Source organism: Panthera leo, chromosome B1 (assembly GCF_018350215.1).
Source record: "Panthera leo isolate Ple1 chromosome B1, P.leo_Ple1_pat1.1, whole genome shotgun sequence".
Classification (NCBI taxonomy): Eukaryota; Metazoa; Chordata; class Mammalia; order Carnivora; family Felidae; genus Panthera; species Panthera leo.
The window spans coordinates 1,827,522-1,843,738 of record NC_056682.1 but is presented as its reverse complement, the minus strand read 5'-3'; the positions used below and the strand labels follow the sequence as shown (position 1 = coordinate 1,843,738).

General features: G+C 57.1%; 2 protein-coding genes across 2 annotated transcripts in view; both read right to left on the bottom strand.

Moving 5' to 3' along the window:
- Nucleotides 1-11,145, bottom strand: part of MYOM2 (myomesin 2) — a 114,074-nt gene extending 102,929 nt beyond the window's left edge. The window contains exon 1 of the mRNA XM_042934169.1: nt 10,712-11,145. The gene's annotated coding sequence lies outside the window, so the exon portion shown is untranslated. The remainder of the gene's footprint in view (nt 1-10,711) is intronic.
- Nucleotides 11,146-11,204: 59 nt separating this feature from the next.
- On the bottom strand, nt 11,205-13,463 carry KBTBD11 (kelch repeat and BTB domain containing 11). The gene has a single exon (XM_042934170.1). It carries the CDS (start codon nt 13,194-13,196, stop codon nt 11,223-11,225), a length of 1,974 nt encoding a protein of 657 aa, XP_042790104.1. The 5' UTR covers nt 13,197-13,463; the 3' UTR covers nt 11,205-11,222.
- Nucleotides 13,464-16,217: the final 2,754 nt, after the last annotated feature.

Below are 16,217 nucleotides of genomic sequence, written 5' to 3'. Positions count from 1 at the left end.
ACCAGGACGGCGCATCGGATCCGCTGCTCAGGGCACCCACGTCTCGGGACAGCCACACGCACACACACACCGAGGGACAAACGGGGAAAGGAAAGGGCAGCCCAAGCAAACGGAAGCCGGGGGCACGTGGGTCTGACCTGATTTGGTTTGGGGGCAGACCCTCCTACAAAAGGACCGGAGCCTGTCCGCCGAAATAACGAACTGTCACTGCTCACAGCTTCTTTGGAATTGCCCTGACGATCGCACTCCTGGCTGGAAGTTAAGAAACAAAACAAACGAGCAAAGGAAAGGGAAAAAGGAAAAAGGGAGAGCGAGGCGAACCCGGAAACAGACTCTTCACGGAGACCACAGACGGTTCCCAGGGGGAGGGGGGGGATTCAGAGCGCAATTAGCATAAGGAAGAATAAAATAAAATAATTAAAAAATAGAAGTTGCCCTGACACGAATGTTTCTAGAAAGACATAAACGGTCAGTTAAGGGCTGTGTCTCTGATGGCGCGGGGGTCTGTGAGCTCCGTCGGGGGGGGGGGGGGGGGGGAGGCGGTGGCTCTGCTCACGCCTGCCGGTGGGGGAAGGGGGACTCGTGAACGCAGCTGCTCCTCGGTGGTCTCGGCAGCCGCACAAATGGGGGCTGGGTGCCCCCCACGGGCCAGGCGCTGGCCGAGGGTCCGGGGACACAGGGGAAGGGCAGCCCACATCTTCGCAGGGCTCGCTCCGGTGGGGACAGCAGACACACAGGTGCCCAGCTGAATAATAACAGTGAAGACGTGACATGCGGGGCATTAATACAGACCGGCCGTCCTCCACGTTAGGAGTGAGAACGCGGTGCAAACAGATTAGGAACATGAGGGACGCTGACGGTGAAGTCACGCTTACAGGACAGGACACGGTGGATTACAGTAACAGAGACACCATCTAACTAGACGCTGATGAAAACCACCCGCGAAGGCAAGGCCTTCCCAGCGGAGAGGCAGTGGCCGAGGGGCCCCCGGTGCCAGTGCCGCGGGGGGAACGGCCAGGCAGCCAGAACGCCTGGAAAAGAGGAGGGAAAGGCAGGGAGAGGGTGCAGGGGCGGTGGTGTAGCGGGATTCTCACACAGAGAGTCGCGACACAGAGGCTTTTTCATTTCCAGAAGCAACTTTATTCGTGCCAGCCCCGCTCAGTTGGGTTCGTACCCGGAGAACTGAGCCCCGAATGCCACGCGGTGTAGTGTTTTATGCTTTTTCGATTTCTTTGTCTCCCGTACATGGGAACACACAAACATGCAGTGAGTGGTCTCAGTTTACAAGGTCGTGAGGGATGTTGTCACGTAGGCACACAGCCAGGTTACCCTGAAGTTCTCTCCTTTTCTCTCTCCTTAGGGAGGGGACCCTACCACAGCGGGGGTGGACCGAGGAGCCCCTGGGCCGGGGCTGGAGTCTCTACTCCATGCTGAGGCGTCAGCATGCTCCCGGAGAGCCTGAGGGGACGGGGAGGGACGTCCCTCAGACAGACGCTCGGCGTGACAACAGCCGAGGGCGAGGTTCACGTCAGCCCCTCTCCACTGATGTTTAAAATCCACGAGAGCCCAGCCTTTCCACTTAGCACCAGTTCGGGTCTGAAGGGGGCAGGAGATCTGGTCCTGGGAGTCGAGCAGGGGGTTCCGAGCCCCCACAAAGGCAGCCAGAGGCCGAGGCCTGAACGTCTAGGCCCAGTGTCCTCTGTGGAGTCGGGCCAGGTGGAGGCTTGGATGGCACCCCCAGAGAGGAGGTGCCTCCAGGCCACCAGAAAGGGGACGGGGGACAGAAGGGCCTCGGATGGGCCAGGGCGGGGAGCAAGAAGGGAATCCTCAGGGACGGGAGGACGAGGGGGTCCTGTGTGGAGCCAGGCCCGGCCCCTGTGTCCTGTCTGCCTCTGGGACACACGGTTGGCGGGCACTTTGCTCTGTGTTAACGGACCGGCGGCCAGGGCAGCCCAGAGCTTAGGGCCGACCCTCAGAAGATACACAAGTGGTTGCTGAATGACTGACTGGTCGATGAGGCTCCAATGAGTCCAACGAAAGCCTCACCCGCCCTCACAGCCCAGACAGGACAGCACGACCCTCCCCCCGTGCTCCTGACTCTCACTGCTTCTGACACAAACAAAAACACCTCAACTGCTCTTTAAATTTTAGCCTCGCGGTCTGTGAACAGAGTCTGAAACCCCAGCGGTGTCTGTGCACTGAGCCTCTGGTCCGTGGTTCTCGAACAATCCCTGCAGTGGGCCGCTCTGGGGGGCACGACTCCAGGCCACATCCACATGAGGGGTGAGTCACCCCCACCGTGCGGGGCAGGAGGCCGAGGGCACAGAGGGCTGGTGAACGTGCCCACGGCCAGAGGACGGTGGGGCAGCCCTCACGCGGTCTGGCCTCCGCCACACTTACTTAGCCTGTGAGTAATAACCACACGACCGGGGGGGGGGGGGGGGGCACTTCCGGTTCACCTGCCGACCCTGCGCGGTGCTGACCGCAGAGAAGGCTTCATAACTGATGCCCGAGGGCATGAGCCCTTGACTGCAGGCGCGGCAGGTCGATGGCCGCTGGGTCACATCCTGGGAAGGAGAGCACGCCGCCCTGTCTTCAAGACATCGTCAAGGAGGGCTGTGGGGTGCTGGCGGGGTTCACGCTGTGTCCCCACACCTGGAACAGAACCTGGCCCTTACGAGGCGCTCGCTCTTGTTGAGGGAGGGCACCGGTCGGTCGACACTTGGGAGAAAGTTTCCGGGCACCGGGAAGGAGAGTTCAACCCCAGGGTCACCTTGGAACCGGTGCACCTGCACGGGGCCCGCATATGAGTGTGGGTTCGCTCACACCTGGATGGCACTGCGGGCCACCCCAAGTCAGGACCCGAATCCGGGAGGGCTCTGCTATGCCGGTGGGCAGGCTGTCCTGAGCTCCAGAAAGACCTCGCCGTGCTGAGTGTCACCTTGGGGACCACGAGATACCTACCCCACAAATGTCTGTGAGGCGTGGAGGTGATAATGTGTGCCAATGCAAATGTGTGATAATGCAAAGTGCCCGATGTGGCCTCTGCCTGTGGATGATCCATCAGTGAAAACCGTTCACTTAAACAGTAAAGTATCTGATAGCTGGGTGCTCTTAAATGCTTTATAACTGGTGGTGATTTGCTTTGCAGAGATGGTTTGGTATAAAACGTAAGTGGCTGCTATTTGATCTGGGGAGCGAGGTCGCCCCAAGTTCATTTACAAGGTGGCTCGTGCACCCTTTGGGCGCGGAATGATTGCGTGTGCCTTTACGGCTACCGAAAATACGACAAAAGGTCATGACTTCCACCCAAGCCGACAGAGAGAAAGGACTGGGGGAGAAGGCAGGGTTACTGCCGACCGACCAGCAAAGAGCACCCATCTGACCGTGAATTTCACAGCACGCTGCACAAAGGGAAGTTACACAGCTGACAGCATGTGGGACCCAAAATCTGACAAACTGCCAGGCAGAATTTAGGTATTCGTGGCAGGACACAAGCATCCACGCTGTCATTTATCACGCAATTGACCAGAAATCTGGCTGGGAAAGTGCTGTCCTGCCCCCGAGACAGCCGTTACAATTAATCCAGTGTTCCCTACCATCACCCCTGCTGCCTACAGAGCTTCAAATACTGCATCTGTTTTGAGGAATAACCTTTCAAAAATAACTTGCACAAAAAAAAAAAAAAAAAAGACCGACACACACAACATCCAGATGGATCTCAGAACATCGTGCTGAATGAGGGAAAAGGGACGACAGACAAAAAGCAAATGCTATATGTCTCCATTTCCATGAAACTGAAAACCGGGCAAACGGATCTATAGGGACAAGGGCAGGACAGCGACCGCCCGGAGCCAGGGCGCTGGGGTGTGGGAGCAAAGAGGCACGAGGGAAGCCACGGGTAAGGGACTATTCTGTGTTTTGCCTGTGCCCTAGATCCGTGGACACCTACGTGCATGTATGTATGTGTTTTGTCAGAAGTCCTTGAACCGTGTACTGGAAAGGAGTGTATTTTGTCCTGTGTATCTTTATCTTAATAAAGTTGATCTTGGGGCACCTGGGTGGCTCAGTCGGTTAAGCATCCGACTTCGGCTCAGGTCGTGACCTCACGGCTCATGGGTTCGAGCCCCACATCAGGCTCTGTGCTGACAGCTCAGAGCCTGGAGCCTGTTTCAGATTCTGTGTCTCCCTCTCTCCCTGACCTTCCCCCATTCATGCTCTGTCTCTCTCTGTGTCTAAAATGAATAAACATTAAAAAAAAATTTTTAAAAAGTTGATCTTGGGGCGCCTGGGTGGCTCAGTCGGTTAAGCATCCGACTTCGGCTCAGGTCATGACCTCACAGCTCATGGGTTCGAGCCCCACATCAGGATCTGTGCTGACAGCTCAGAGCCTACAGCCTGCTTCAGATTTGTGTCTCCTCTCTCTCTCTCTCTCTCTCTACCCCTCCCCTGCTCGCTTGCTGCCTCTCTCAAAAATAAATAAACATTAAAAAAGAAAAAAACTTACACACACTTTATCCTAACTGCCAAAGCTTAGAGGCAACCAAGGTGTCCTTCAGCAGGCAGATAAATCAGTAAACTGAGGTACGTTCAGATAACGGAATAGCGAACGCTAAAAAGAAGTGAGCTATCCAACCATGAAAGCATGCAGGAACCTTAATGCGCATCGCTCAGGGAAAGAAGCCGACCTGGAAAGACTACTTCCTGTGTGATTCCAGCTCCAGGACGTCCTGGAAAAGGCAAAACTACGGACACAGTGAGAAGACGAGAGGCTGGCTGCCAGGGGTTGTGGGAGGAGGGAGGACGAACAGGTGGAGCACAGAGGGGCTTGGGGCAGTGAGACTAGGCTGTGTTATTCTATAATGATGGACACGTTTGTCCAGACCCACAGAATGAACACCGGGAGTGACCCCACGTAGACTATGGACTCTGGGCGATGACGACGTGTCCGTGCAGGTTCATCAGCATAACAAATGCACCGTCTGGTGGGGGTGCTGGGGGAGCCGGAGGCTGTGCGTGCCGGGGGGGGGGGGGGCGGGGGGGATTAGGGACTCCTCGGTTCTGCCAGAGGCAGCACGTATCACATGCGCCGGGAAGGTTCACTGGCATCCCCAGACGCGGCACATTCCCTCTGGTTTCTCAGCCCAGTGTTACTGGACTTTGACATCGCAGGTCTTGGTAGCTGCTTGGGATTCCCTTACTGTAAGTGAGTTATAATAAAAAGCTCTTTCTTGGCTCCTTCCTTTACCCACATGTGGTTTGTGGCCAGCACAGGCTCGCACCCAAATGTAACACCGCAGGTGGGGTCCGCCGTGGTCGTGAGTGACGAGGGGCAGGCCAGGGAGACATGCTAGCAGAGAGGACAGCCGGCCCGGCACAGCCCTGGGCTCCAAGGGGACCACCTCACCATTCAGGCCCCACGTGTGCACACGGCCAGGAGCACCGGAGTTACCTGTGCTGTTTGTTAAAATGCGAATTCCTGGCCCCACCTCAGACATCCTGCCTGGGAATCTCTCATGCTGGGACCCAGGAACTCGTATTTTTAATTAGTTCCCAGAGGGGGGCGCCTGGGTGGCTCCGGGGGTTAAGCGTCTGACTTCGACTCAGGTCATGATCTCAGATTCGTGAGTTCGAGCCCCGTGTCAGGTTCCGTGCTGATAGCCCGGATCCTACTTGGGATTCTCTCTCTCCCTCTCCCTCTGCCCCTCCCCTGCTTGCCTCTCTCAAAATAAACTTAAAAAAAAAAACCCAAAATTCCTGGAGCGATTCGCCCAGACTGTGGGGTTTGAGAAGCCCTGCCTTAGTGGGGCCCTGTGGCGAGTACTGCACACGCCTGAGCTCGTAAGCACTCTGGGGGGGGGGGGGGGGGGGGGCGGTTACAATCCCGAGTGTGCAAACAAGGACATGTGACAGTTCGCGAAGCAGAGGAGTCTGTCCTGCATGTTCAGCAGGCAGGGGACAGCACTGCAGCTCAAAACGAACTGCAAAGGACCCACTTTATGTGTGCTTTTCCCGCCGAGTTGCAACCAGCAGAGAGGACAGCTTCAGGGAGTGAAAGGGCAACCTGCAGTGACCCCTCGCCAACCATGGTGCCCACCCCCCGAAACACTCCCGTGGCGTGCCGCTAGGGGAATTCCTTGGGTTATGGCCGAGGGCATCCGACTGCTGCCCTTTGGTTGCTGGAGTGCTTGCAGGCACCTCCCAGGATCTACCAGACCATTCTAAAGGCAGCGCAGTGCCCAGATCACTGTCGTGTTAGCGCCAAAGGGCAGGGACACCAGCCACTGGCAAAATGGGTCCCCAAGGAAGGTCCTCAATGGGCCTTTGTGGTCTCTAAAGAGTTGAGTGCAATGGACTCTCCTTTGCAAAAACATTTAATTTGTCAGAAGTGGTTAAAAAAAAACCCACCACCGTCCCTCCTCACTGAGTGAGAATCTTAGACTAATGTGAACTTTTCCCACATCCTTCATCGGCCCCGACTTAGTTACAAGAGTCATCACCTCAGTCTGAAAAGCCCATGGGTGTTGTGGCATTCCGTCTAATTTAAAAGATGCGAAAGGCCAAGAAAATCATTCCAATCTATTATCAAAATCCCAAAACTCAGGGGGAAAAGTTGCAGCTGTGGAAAAGTTCAGATCTAATTCTATTTTTGCAGGGGGGAAAAAATGCTATGAAGGAAATTACAGACGGCAACGTCGGGGCGGGGAGCATCTTAGTGCACCCTTGCCTCAGGATGTGCTTTTAGCAACACAGCCCCCTTCCCATGAAGAAATGTTTTTTAAGAGGAAAAGACCTAATTTTTTAAAGAGCCCTTCCACATTAACAATAACACAGGTCCGTGCTCATGGGGAGCACAAACTAGAGAGAAACCTTTGGGTCTATAAACCACATTCCCAGGAGGCTACGGGAGCACGGTGACCCAGCGTTGTGGTTGGCATCCCGACCATGATGAGCCACCACCCGTGGCCAAGGGGACAGGGGAGGGGGAGGGGAGGTGTCTGCACACATCCTGTAAGTAGTAAGAGACCCCAGTACCTAAACCTTGGAGCTGCAAACTCCTCCTTCATGAGACCCCAGCCCCAAGCCTCACAGGCAGGGCTAGAATCTTCCCAGCCCAGGTGACCACATTTCCCACGGGAGGGTGCCTCACCTGCTGCTCTGCTCTGAGGGGGGAAAAGACGGGCAACTCTATCACCTGCTGCTCTGCTCTGAGCAGGGGGAAAAGACGGGCAACTCTATCACAGACTTGAGGAGCTGGTTTATTTCATCTCGGCATACGCAGACACATACAAGGTTTTACAGCATTTGTGCCCAGGTGGTGAATACTAAAGCGTTAATAAATACATTAACTGCACGCAAGCATCAGCTGGCCTGAAGCGGGTCAGGAGCAGGGACGGTGGGTCTCTAATCAACGCCACACTGCAGCTGTTTGCCGCTTGGAAGAGTTTTGGAGGAGCCTCGGTATCACGTGAGAACACATCCAGCCTGCACTTCAGCTCATTGTGAGTGATTCACTGAGCACGTGGAGAGCGGCTGTGCCCGCAGGTGGGGCGTGAGGGCCGGTGGCCGCCGGGCATCTCCCCGTGTGCGGGTCGAGTGCCGACTGCTTACTGACGGGGAGGCGGGCGCCCCCGGACCGGGTGCTCATTGTGAGTACCATCTTCTTCGTTTCGTTAATGCCCAGATAAAACATGTCGTAAGCCAGGAAAGCATCTGAGATAAGACAACACAACACAGCCCTTTTGCTTACACTTCGCCCCCACAAGGTGTCACAGCCGGCTGCGTCCAGAAACTACCTTGACTTCAGGAAGAACGGCAAAGGGCCTCCAACACATCCCGTTTCCAAAGCTTGCCCAGGATGTTACCCCAGAGACCCACAGACGAAGCGGCTGCTACCAGCATTACTAAGGCAACGGCAGAAAGCGACGGAGATACAGCAGAGGGCTCCGCTTCTCAGGCGTCTGCGGCAGAACCCACGCTGTAAGATCTTTCACTGGAGCCAAAGCATGTCCACAGCTTCGGCTAGTTCTCTTAGAGAAAAAGAGAGAGGGGCCACCGGAGACGCAGAACTCCAATCAGCAGGTCCCAGACGCAGCTCCAGAAAGCTGCCGAGCTGTCCGCGCCGGTGCTGAGGCTGCTCCCGAGACCAAGAGAAAACCCAGGAAGTGAAGCCCGTGTCTCTGGCTCTCAAATGAACCTCGACGGACAGAACAAAACCACTACTGGTCACCAACCAAAGCATCAAGCTTTCATGTCCACCACGGTTTCCCCTGACGATGCCACCGCTCTCTCAAGTCTGTAGAAATGTCAGCGTGCGGGGACGAACTGTACGAGAACTGTGGATGGTTGTCCTCCCGACACTGGCTTCACTTGCCGCTGACAGATCGATCATCAGGAGCACGTCTGCACCCACGCGGGTGATGAGTAACACCGAGGCATTCCCGCACAGCGCTGGGTGCAGACTCCGAACATCACGTGGTACACGAATAGACCCCTCCTGGCAACAACAGCCCTCAGAGGCCAGTCCCCGCAGGGACTGCCCGCCGCCCCCTCCCCACGCAACCCTCCGCATCGGCGACCCCAGAGGGATGGCTTTTTGGCTCGTGTGACTAGTACAAACCCGTGCGGCTGCACCTGCAAGTACCGCCCGCCCCCCGAAAGCAAAATCAACTGGTCCTCCTGGCCTGCCAGGTCCTGCAGTAATTTTTATGAGGTATTCCTATTTAGAGATAAGACACAGAAGATTCTACAGCCCTCATTCGCCCTTCGGCCTCCCCAGATGTCCTCGGGCATTCCACCGGGACGAGCCCCCAGGGCTCCACGGCCAGTTCCCCCCGGAAGCGCCGCAAGGTCTAGGGCCAGCATTTCTTATTAAATCAAGTCACAAAACAAAATACAGAGCTGCAGGTGGTTGTGTGATTGCAAGGCTGTCTGCACCGGACACCCGACGCTCCCCAAGTCCCCCGGTACCCCCTGTGCGGGTGACTCTAGTTCGGAAGTCCCCTTCCGTGGCATTTTGTTTTCGAACAGTAAGCATCACAGGAATGGTTTCTCAAGCAAAATCACAGTGATAATACTTCATGAATTCGATATTTAAGGAAAGAAAATATTAGCCTGGTTCCATTTCATATAAAAGCTTTAGCATAAATGTAAGAACGTTCCAGAGAAAAATGTGCTGCGATACATTTCTTTCAACGAACCTTGTGTCCTTTTGCTGTAAATTCTCCTTCTACTACCATTTCTGCATTCTGCTCCTATAAAAGGCCGATAAAGTCAGGCAATAGGACGCCTGTCTGTCTTAAGATGCTTAACCAGGCTGCCAAGCTGTCCTCCTGGTTGGTGAGCAGAGTCACGAGCAAGCACACAGATCGCCAGAATGAATAAACTTGTAACCGAAACCGTAAACTCCATTCCTCTGGCACATGCGTCAAGATGAAACCGGTCATTTCTAAACATACTTAACCGGTAACTTTCGTAACCACAGACTCTAACCTGTTTCCCAATCACCCACTATTGCTACAGAGAGGTCAACCCCCATCACTGGATGAACAAGTAAGGAGCCATAAGGTGTGTATGATTCCATCTAATTACATGCCAGTGACTTTCAATGCAAACTTCTCCCGTCATAATCAAAGAGTGGATTGGGTTCGGAATCCAAATCGCTTCACCTCCATTTGTGAGCATGTATCGTACCCTTAAGTTCTTAGTAAGTAGTAAACTCAGTCTACACCGATCTGGAAAGTAAAATGTTATAACAAATGAGGATCAACCGATTTGTTTTTAATGCTTGTGATCCCTCAAAGTACTGAGCTCCACGCTAAGTCTACTAGGGTATTTTGGAATTCAATTAGAATTCCCGTAATTACTTACTATTTACGTTTTAAGTAGATGTTATTTTCCCTATGCTAATATGCTTTTTGTCACTCTGCTATGTTTTCTTAGAGTCATGCTTAAAAAATTAATTTCCCTCATCAGAATTACGTAACATATATTGGGAACACCGTAAATAGCGGGTTCCAAATGTGCCTACATGTTGGTCTTCGGAAGCATCAAAAGGAGTGGTTTCAACCTTCTTTCTCTGGGAGGGAGAGATAATCAATTCTTTGAGCCCATTATAATACATGAAGGTGGCTGAGAATATTCAGACACTGTCTATCAAAGGCTCCTTTTCCAACAGACAGGTGTCCTTGTCAGTCAGCTTTCCCTACTCATGATCTGCTCTTTGGGAAACACTCATTCACCAAAGATCTAAGATTCAAAAAGGAGCAAATCATTACTATTTCATCAAACATAATCATTAAGATCCTTTAACTTGAAAACATTTAACCGTCAGGGGATGCCTGGCTGACTCAATCGTAGAGAGTGTCACTCCTGATTTCTGGGTTGTGAGTTCTGGCCGGACCTTGGGGGTAGGTACCACTTAAAAATAAAATCTCAAAGTATTTAAGCATCCTAAACTGCTCTTGAGAGAGGGGTGCGAGACCCACCCTCTGTGGCATCCGCGGTAGACACGGGAAACGTCTCTGCTGGGTGCTGGACAAGAGTCCTATTGTACCAAAGACCCCACCTTCTTGCGAAACCTGGAACAAACCCAACCCACGCTTGACCTTATGATGACATGAGCTTTTTAAGTAATTAGAAAAGGTTTAAGAGTTCTACTTATCAGTTATAAGGGGCCCAACGGCAGAGTGGCCCTCTCTCGGTGGCTCACCAATACAGCTCACGGTGGCCGACTTCAGGGATCTCCTCGCTGCAGCCCGGTGGCCCCCGAGCCGGCTACTGCGCAGGCTCACGTCCGGCCAGCTCTCCGCTCCGCCCGGGAGCGCACGTGCCCCCGAGGACGCGGGCGCACCCCCGCCCACCCGGGCACGCTCTGTGTCCCGCCCACTGTACCCCAGGCCTAATCTTCCCAGTCCTTTTCCTTCTCCCTCAGGTATCCCGTGTCATCCTTGTAAGGCTCCCTATTTGCACACAACTTACACCGTCGACCCCGTTAAGCAAAGCGACGCGAAAAGGAACGCAGAATGGGGCGGCAGACCTTAAGACAGCGCTGCGAAAAATCTTCAAGGCCACGCGACAAGCTTCCAACTTATAAGCGTTTCAGTGGTCCCCGCGGACAGCGCCCACTCTCTCTGTCCCCGCCCCCCTCCCCCTCTCCCCACTTGAATCTCGGCCCACGGGGGGCGTCCCTGAGGGAGATGCCCAGGTGGCCCCAGCCCGCCCTACGCGGCGCCCTCCTCGCCTCGGTCCGGCTTCTCGGGCAGGTTGAGCACGAACGGGAAGAGCGCGCCTCGGGCGTCCAAGGGGGCGCGGAGCGGCGCGGGCTCGAAGCTGCCGCCCTCGCCCGCGCCCACGTCCGCGCCGGGCTCGCTGTCCCGCGGGGGCACGAAGCGCCAGGTGCCCGCGCGGCTCACGCAGTAGATGGCGCCGTCCAGCGCGGCGCAGCGGAAGGGCTGCAGGCCGGACGGCGCGCCCGGGGGCCGCAGGTGCGCGGCGCAGCGGCTCCACTGCTTGGCCAGGCAGTGGTAGCGCAGCACGCTGACGCCCCCCGCCGGCGCGGCGGCCGCCTGCGAGTCGCCGCGGCCCCCGCCCAGGTCGAAGCGGTAGATGAAGCCGTCCAGGGCCACCATGGCGGCGGAGCGCTCCCTACTGCTGCTGCACGGGCACTCCTGCCACTCGTCGCGTCGCGGGTCGTACTTGAGCAGGCGGTAGAAGAGGGAGCCCCCGGACACGTAGATCTCGCCGTTGCAGGTGGCGGCCTCGTGCGCCACGGCGAAGGCGCCCCGGGGCAGCGGGGCCACGGCGGCCCAGCGGTCGGCGCGCGGGTCGTAGCGCTCCACGCTGAGCAGGCACTCGCCGCCCACGGCGTACAGGTGGCCGTCCAGGGCCAGCAGCTGCAGCTGCGAGCGCGCCTGGCGCAGCGGCCGCACGGTGCTCCAGCGGTCGGTGGCCGGGTTGTAGCAGAAGACCTGGTCCGAGGGGCGCGCGCGGCCGTCGGGCCCCGCGGGCCCCACGCCGCCGGCCACGAAGAGGTAGTTGTAGAGCACGCACAGCCCGCAGCCCCGCGCCGGCGCGCCCTCGGGCAGCCGCGTCAGCTCGCGCCACTCGCCGGCCGCCTCGTGCAGCCAGTAGACGGCGGCGTCGCCGCGGGCCTCGGCGTCCCCCGACGGGCTCTGCGGGCGGCTGCCCGCGCGCTCCCCGGCCGGCCCGAGCGCGGCGGCCAGCAGGCGGGCGCGGCCGGCGCGCAGGCGGCGGCGCAGCAGCAGGTCGCGCTCGGAGCCCGACAGCCGCCCGAACACGGCGGGCTCGCGCAGCACGTCCAGGTAGTGGTCGCTCATGAAGCGGTAGGCCGCGTCGCGGAGCTCCGCCAGCCGCTGCCGCTTGGCCGCGCTCAGCACCTCGTAGCAGTTGGCCAGGCTCAGCTGAGGAGCCACGGCGTCGGTGGCGCGCTGCACGGCGCACGGCAGCTGCAGGCGGCGCGCGCCGGCCACCACCTCGGCCACGTTGTCGGGTCGCACGCCCGCCATCTGGCCGCTGTACGCGTAGGCCAGCAGCAGGCGCAGCGCCGCCCAGCCCACGCCCTGCACCCGCAGCACGTCCCGCGACGCGCGCGCGCGGAAGTAGTCGCTGCGCGCCGCCAGCACCGCCTTGTGCGCCCGCAGCCGGCGGCCGGACACCTCGATGACCAGGTCGGGCTCCCCGTGCGCGGGCCCGACGCCGGGGGGCACCGGCGCGGGGTCCCCGGGCTCCTCCGGGGACGCGGGCTCTTCCGGGGTCGCGGGCTCCTCCAGGGACGCGGGCTCCTCCGGGGACGCGCGCTCCTCGGCGGACGCGGGCTCTTCCGGGGACGCGGAGTCCGCGGGGGACGCGGCGCCCGCGCTGCCGACCTCCCACTGCCTCTCCACCACCCGCTGGCCGCTGCGACGCGAGGGCGGGGGAGTCGCTGCGCCCTCCGCCGCGGAGGCGCGAGACTGCGGCGGGGAGTCGTCCCCGGAGCTGAAGCACAGCGACGCGCTCAGACTGCAGGGTGTCTGCGCGTCCGGTGGCTGCAGGCTGCCCTCTCCCGGAGCCGCGGCAGCGCCGCCCCGGTCCCCGGCCTGGCCGCACGCTCCCTGCGCAAAGGCGCCCCCGGCCTCGGCCCCGCGGCCCTGGTCCTCCCGGGGGTAGAGGGCGCAGGGGGGCACCGGGTTCTCCATGGGCCCGCCTGCGCTCGCCGCCGCGGCCCGACCCCCGCTCAGCAGCCCACCATGACCGCGCCCTGACTCAAGGTCGGCGGTTCCTCTGGGGCTCTAGCTGCGCAGGCTTTTCCTGGCCCGCGATCAGATTTCACTTCTGCGTCCACAGCCCCCGTGGCGCTCACACAGCGCTGCCCTCCCGCGTGGAGGAGGGGTCGGCGCTAGATGCACTCTCGGCCGAGCTGCTGAACCGCAGGCACGCTACCGCCGGCCAGCCGGGCGTCGGGGTCTCCGTGGCTTGGTCCCCAGGCCGCAGCACTGATCTTTGATGAGGGTCCCGCGCAGGCACCGGCCGGGTATCCGCGGCTCCGTCCCCAAAGCACTGGGCTACTGGGTACGGCCGACCCACCGGGGCATGCCCCCTCCTTCCGAGTCAGTGTTCATCACTCCGGGTCTCCTCACTGGGTCCGAGGACAAACACCACCCAGGCAGGCTGTCTCTAAACTTCAGAAGGGGGACTTGAACTCGGGCTTCGGTAGAGAGCCCCCCCCCCCCCAACGGAGCTTTTATTTGTACGACTCCCATTTATATTAGTCTGGCCTCGCAGCATCAGCAGCAGTCCTGATGCGTCTGCGTGCGCACTGTTCACCCCCGGGGGGTGTCCATAATTCACTTGCCCAGGTGTTAGAAAAACACAATTACTGCCCTGAGAGCTGGCCTTCCTCACGGATCCATCAGGAGCCTCTTCCTTTGTGGAACATCAGGTGTTTCCATATGGTGTCACCACACTCTTCTTGTTCCTGTTTATGGGAGAGAGAGAGAGACAGAGAGAGAGGGCGTTTGAATGTGCACTTTTCAGTGGGGTTATTCTGTGTCAGTGGGGTCTACTGCGCTGCCCCTGACTTTCAGGTTAGGGGACTCACGTTTGGTGGGAAAGGGGTTTGTGACTTTGGGCTGCTGGAGAGTTTGATGGAGAAGATATACAGAATAATTTAGGGATTTTTGGAAGTGTTCTCTCCCCTGTTCCTGCCCTGACTGTGAGGCCCCCGAAGGAGAACCCAATTCAGGCAGAGGGCTTTAAACACATAGGGTTGATCTGAACAAAACTGCTCATTTTGCGGCTAAAAAGCAGTCAAATATCAACAGCTTATTTTCAAAGTAATGAGATGTATATGTAAAGAACGGTCAGCGAGAGAGCATAATTGACCTTATTAATTGTATTAATATGAGTTTTCCTACAGTCTTTTCCGGTTGATTCAAATTAAGTGGCAAAAGATACTGGAAGGAAGGACCTGCTCTGGAGCTGGCCTCAGAGGGCTAACTCTGAAGTCGGTCTGCACTGCTCATTCTTGGAATCGTGTCTTTAAAGCCTCAGGGAAGCAATTCCCCACAAACAGTCCATGCACAGCAAAAGAAAAGCCAAAGCAACAACAACAACAAAAAAAAAAAAAAAGAAGAAGAAGAAGAATTAAAAAGGAAGTACGTGGAAGGCAGATGTGAGCACGTGCAGGTGAACCGTAAAGCCATGAAATATCTTTCCCAAGTTGGCAAAACCTTCTGAGACTCCCCAGCCTGGAAGGATCTTGGCAGTTTTACCACAAACGTAAAGGGAGGGCCCGACCGTGTACCAGCTTTCTAAAGAAGAGAACTTACAGGGAAGGAAACCACATGTAGGATGTGTTAGCCTCTCCACTGAGATCCATGACAATCACCTTCCCTCAACCTCTCCTGGTTTCTACCTCGCCTACCTGGTCCTCATAAACGTTCAGCGCTCAGCATTTACACTTGCCTGCCCTGTTCCTCCTGCTGCTATTACTAAAAAACTATTTCCGGGGCGCCTAGGGGACTCGGTTGATTAAGTGTCCGACTTCGGTTCAGATCATGGTCTCGTGGTTCGTGAGTTCAAGCTCCGTGTCGGGCTCTGTGCTGAAACAGCTCGCGGAGCCTGGAGCCTGCTTTGGATTCCGTGTCTCCCTCTCTCTGCCCCTCCCCTACTCGTTCTCTTTCTCTCTCCCTCAAAAACAAACATTAAAAAAAAAAAAAAAAACTTTCCCATTATGTTAGCAGTAAATGTCTTCAAGTTGAAAATTCAAGACATTCAATTCTCTCTCTCTCTCCCCCTCCCTTCCTCTGTCTCTCCTTTCCAGATATCTTTAACAGTAACTTTCAGGGCACGTCCGCTGTGTGCAAAGCAGAGTCCCGCGACACAGGGAAATGCAGAGTAAGCTGAAACCCTGGCCTGCCCGGGGGCGCGGGTGGTGGAGGAGGCTCTCCTGTTTACTCAGCTGTGGCCCAGCCCCGCTGTGGTGCAGGCTCAGTGCTGTCCATCCCGGCCCCAGCGGCCATGCCCCGGCGAGGTGGCCGTGACCGCTGACCCACAGCGAGGCAGCGTGACAACGAACTGGAAACCTGTACGCACTGTGTAAGCAAAGCTCGTGGTGTCTCCCCAGGGACCCAGTGGTGCTTTCTCATCAGTGAGGTCACTCAAGGGAAGGTCTGAGATGTACTGACAAATCGTACTCAAACTTCATAGATGCGGAGAACAGACTGGCGGCTGCCAGAGTCAGCAGTGGGAGAAACGGGTAAAAGTGTCCACCTGTGAACCTTCACATCGGGCAGAAAGTCAGAGGGACTGGCTGTGTTCTCAGGCTCGTTCTTTCACACTTCTGCACTCCGCCTAAGACCGTAGACCTCAGATGACCAAGCTAGTATTTTATTTCTTTTTGTGGCTGAGAAAGGGCCCCAGAACTTCCTGGTTCTTTCTCTGGCTGGACTCGGTTCAAAGAAAACCCTAAGAGTTGTCTTCTTGTAAATCATCACAGACTGAAAGGAACGGCAGAGAACAGCACGCATTTTTAAAGCTTACGCTTGGGGCTCTGTGTTTTGAAAGCCCTACAGGACGAGTGTGAGGCCCAAGAGACTCGGGCTGGGAAGCGTGGGGTATGTTGTAGCTACAATGAAGCACGGGCTCTCGCTCCACAAAGGAACCAACACAATCCAGAGCAGCCCGTGGTGTGGTCCGCCGGGCCGTCTGCTGGCCTG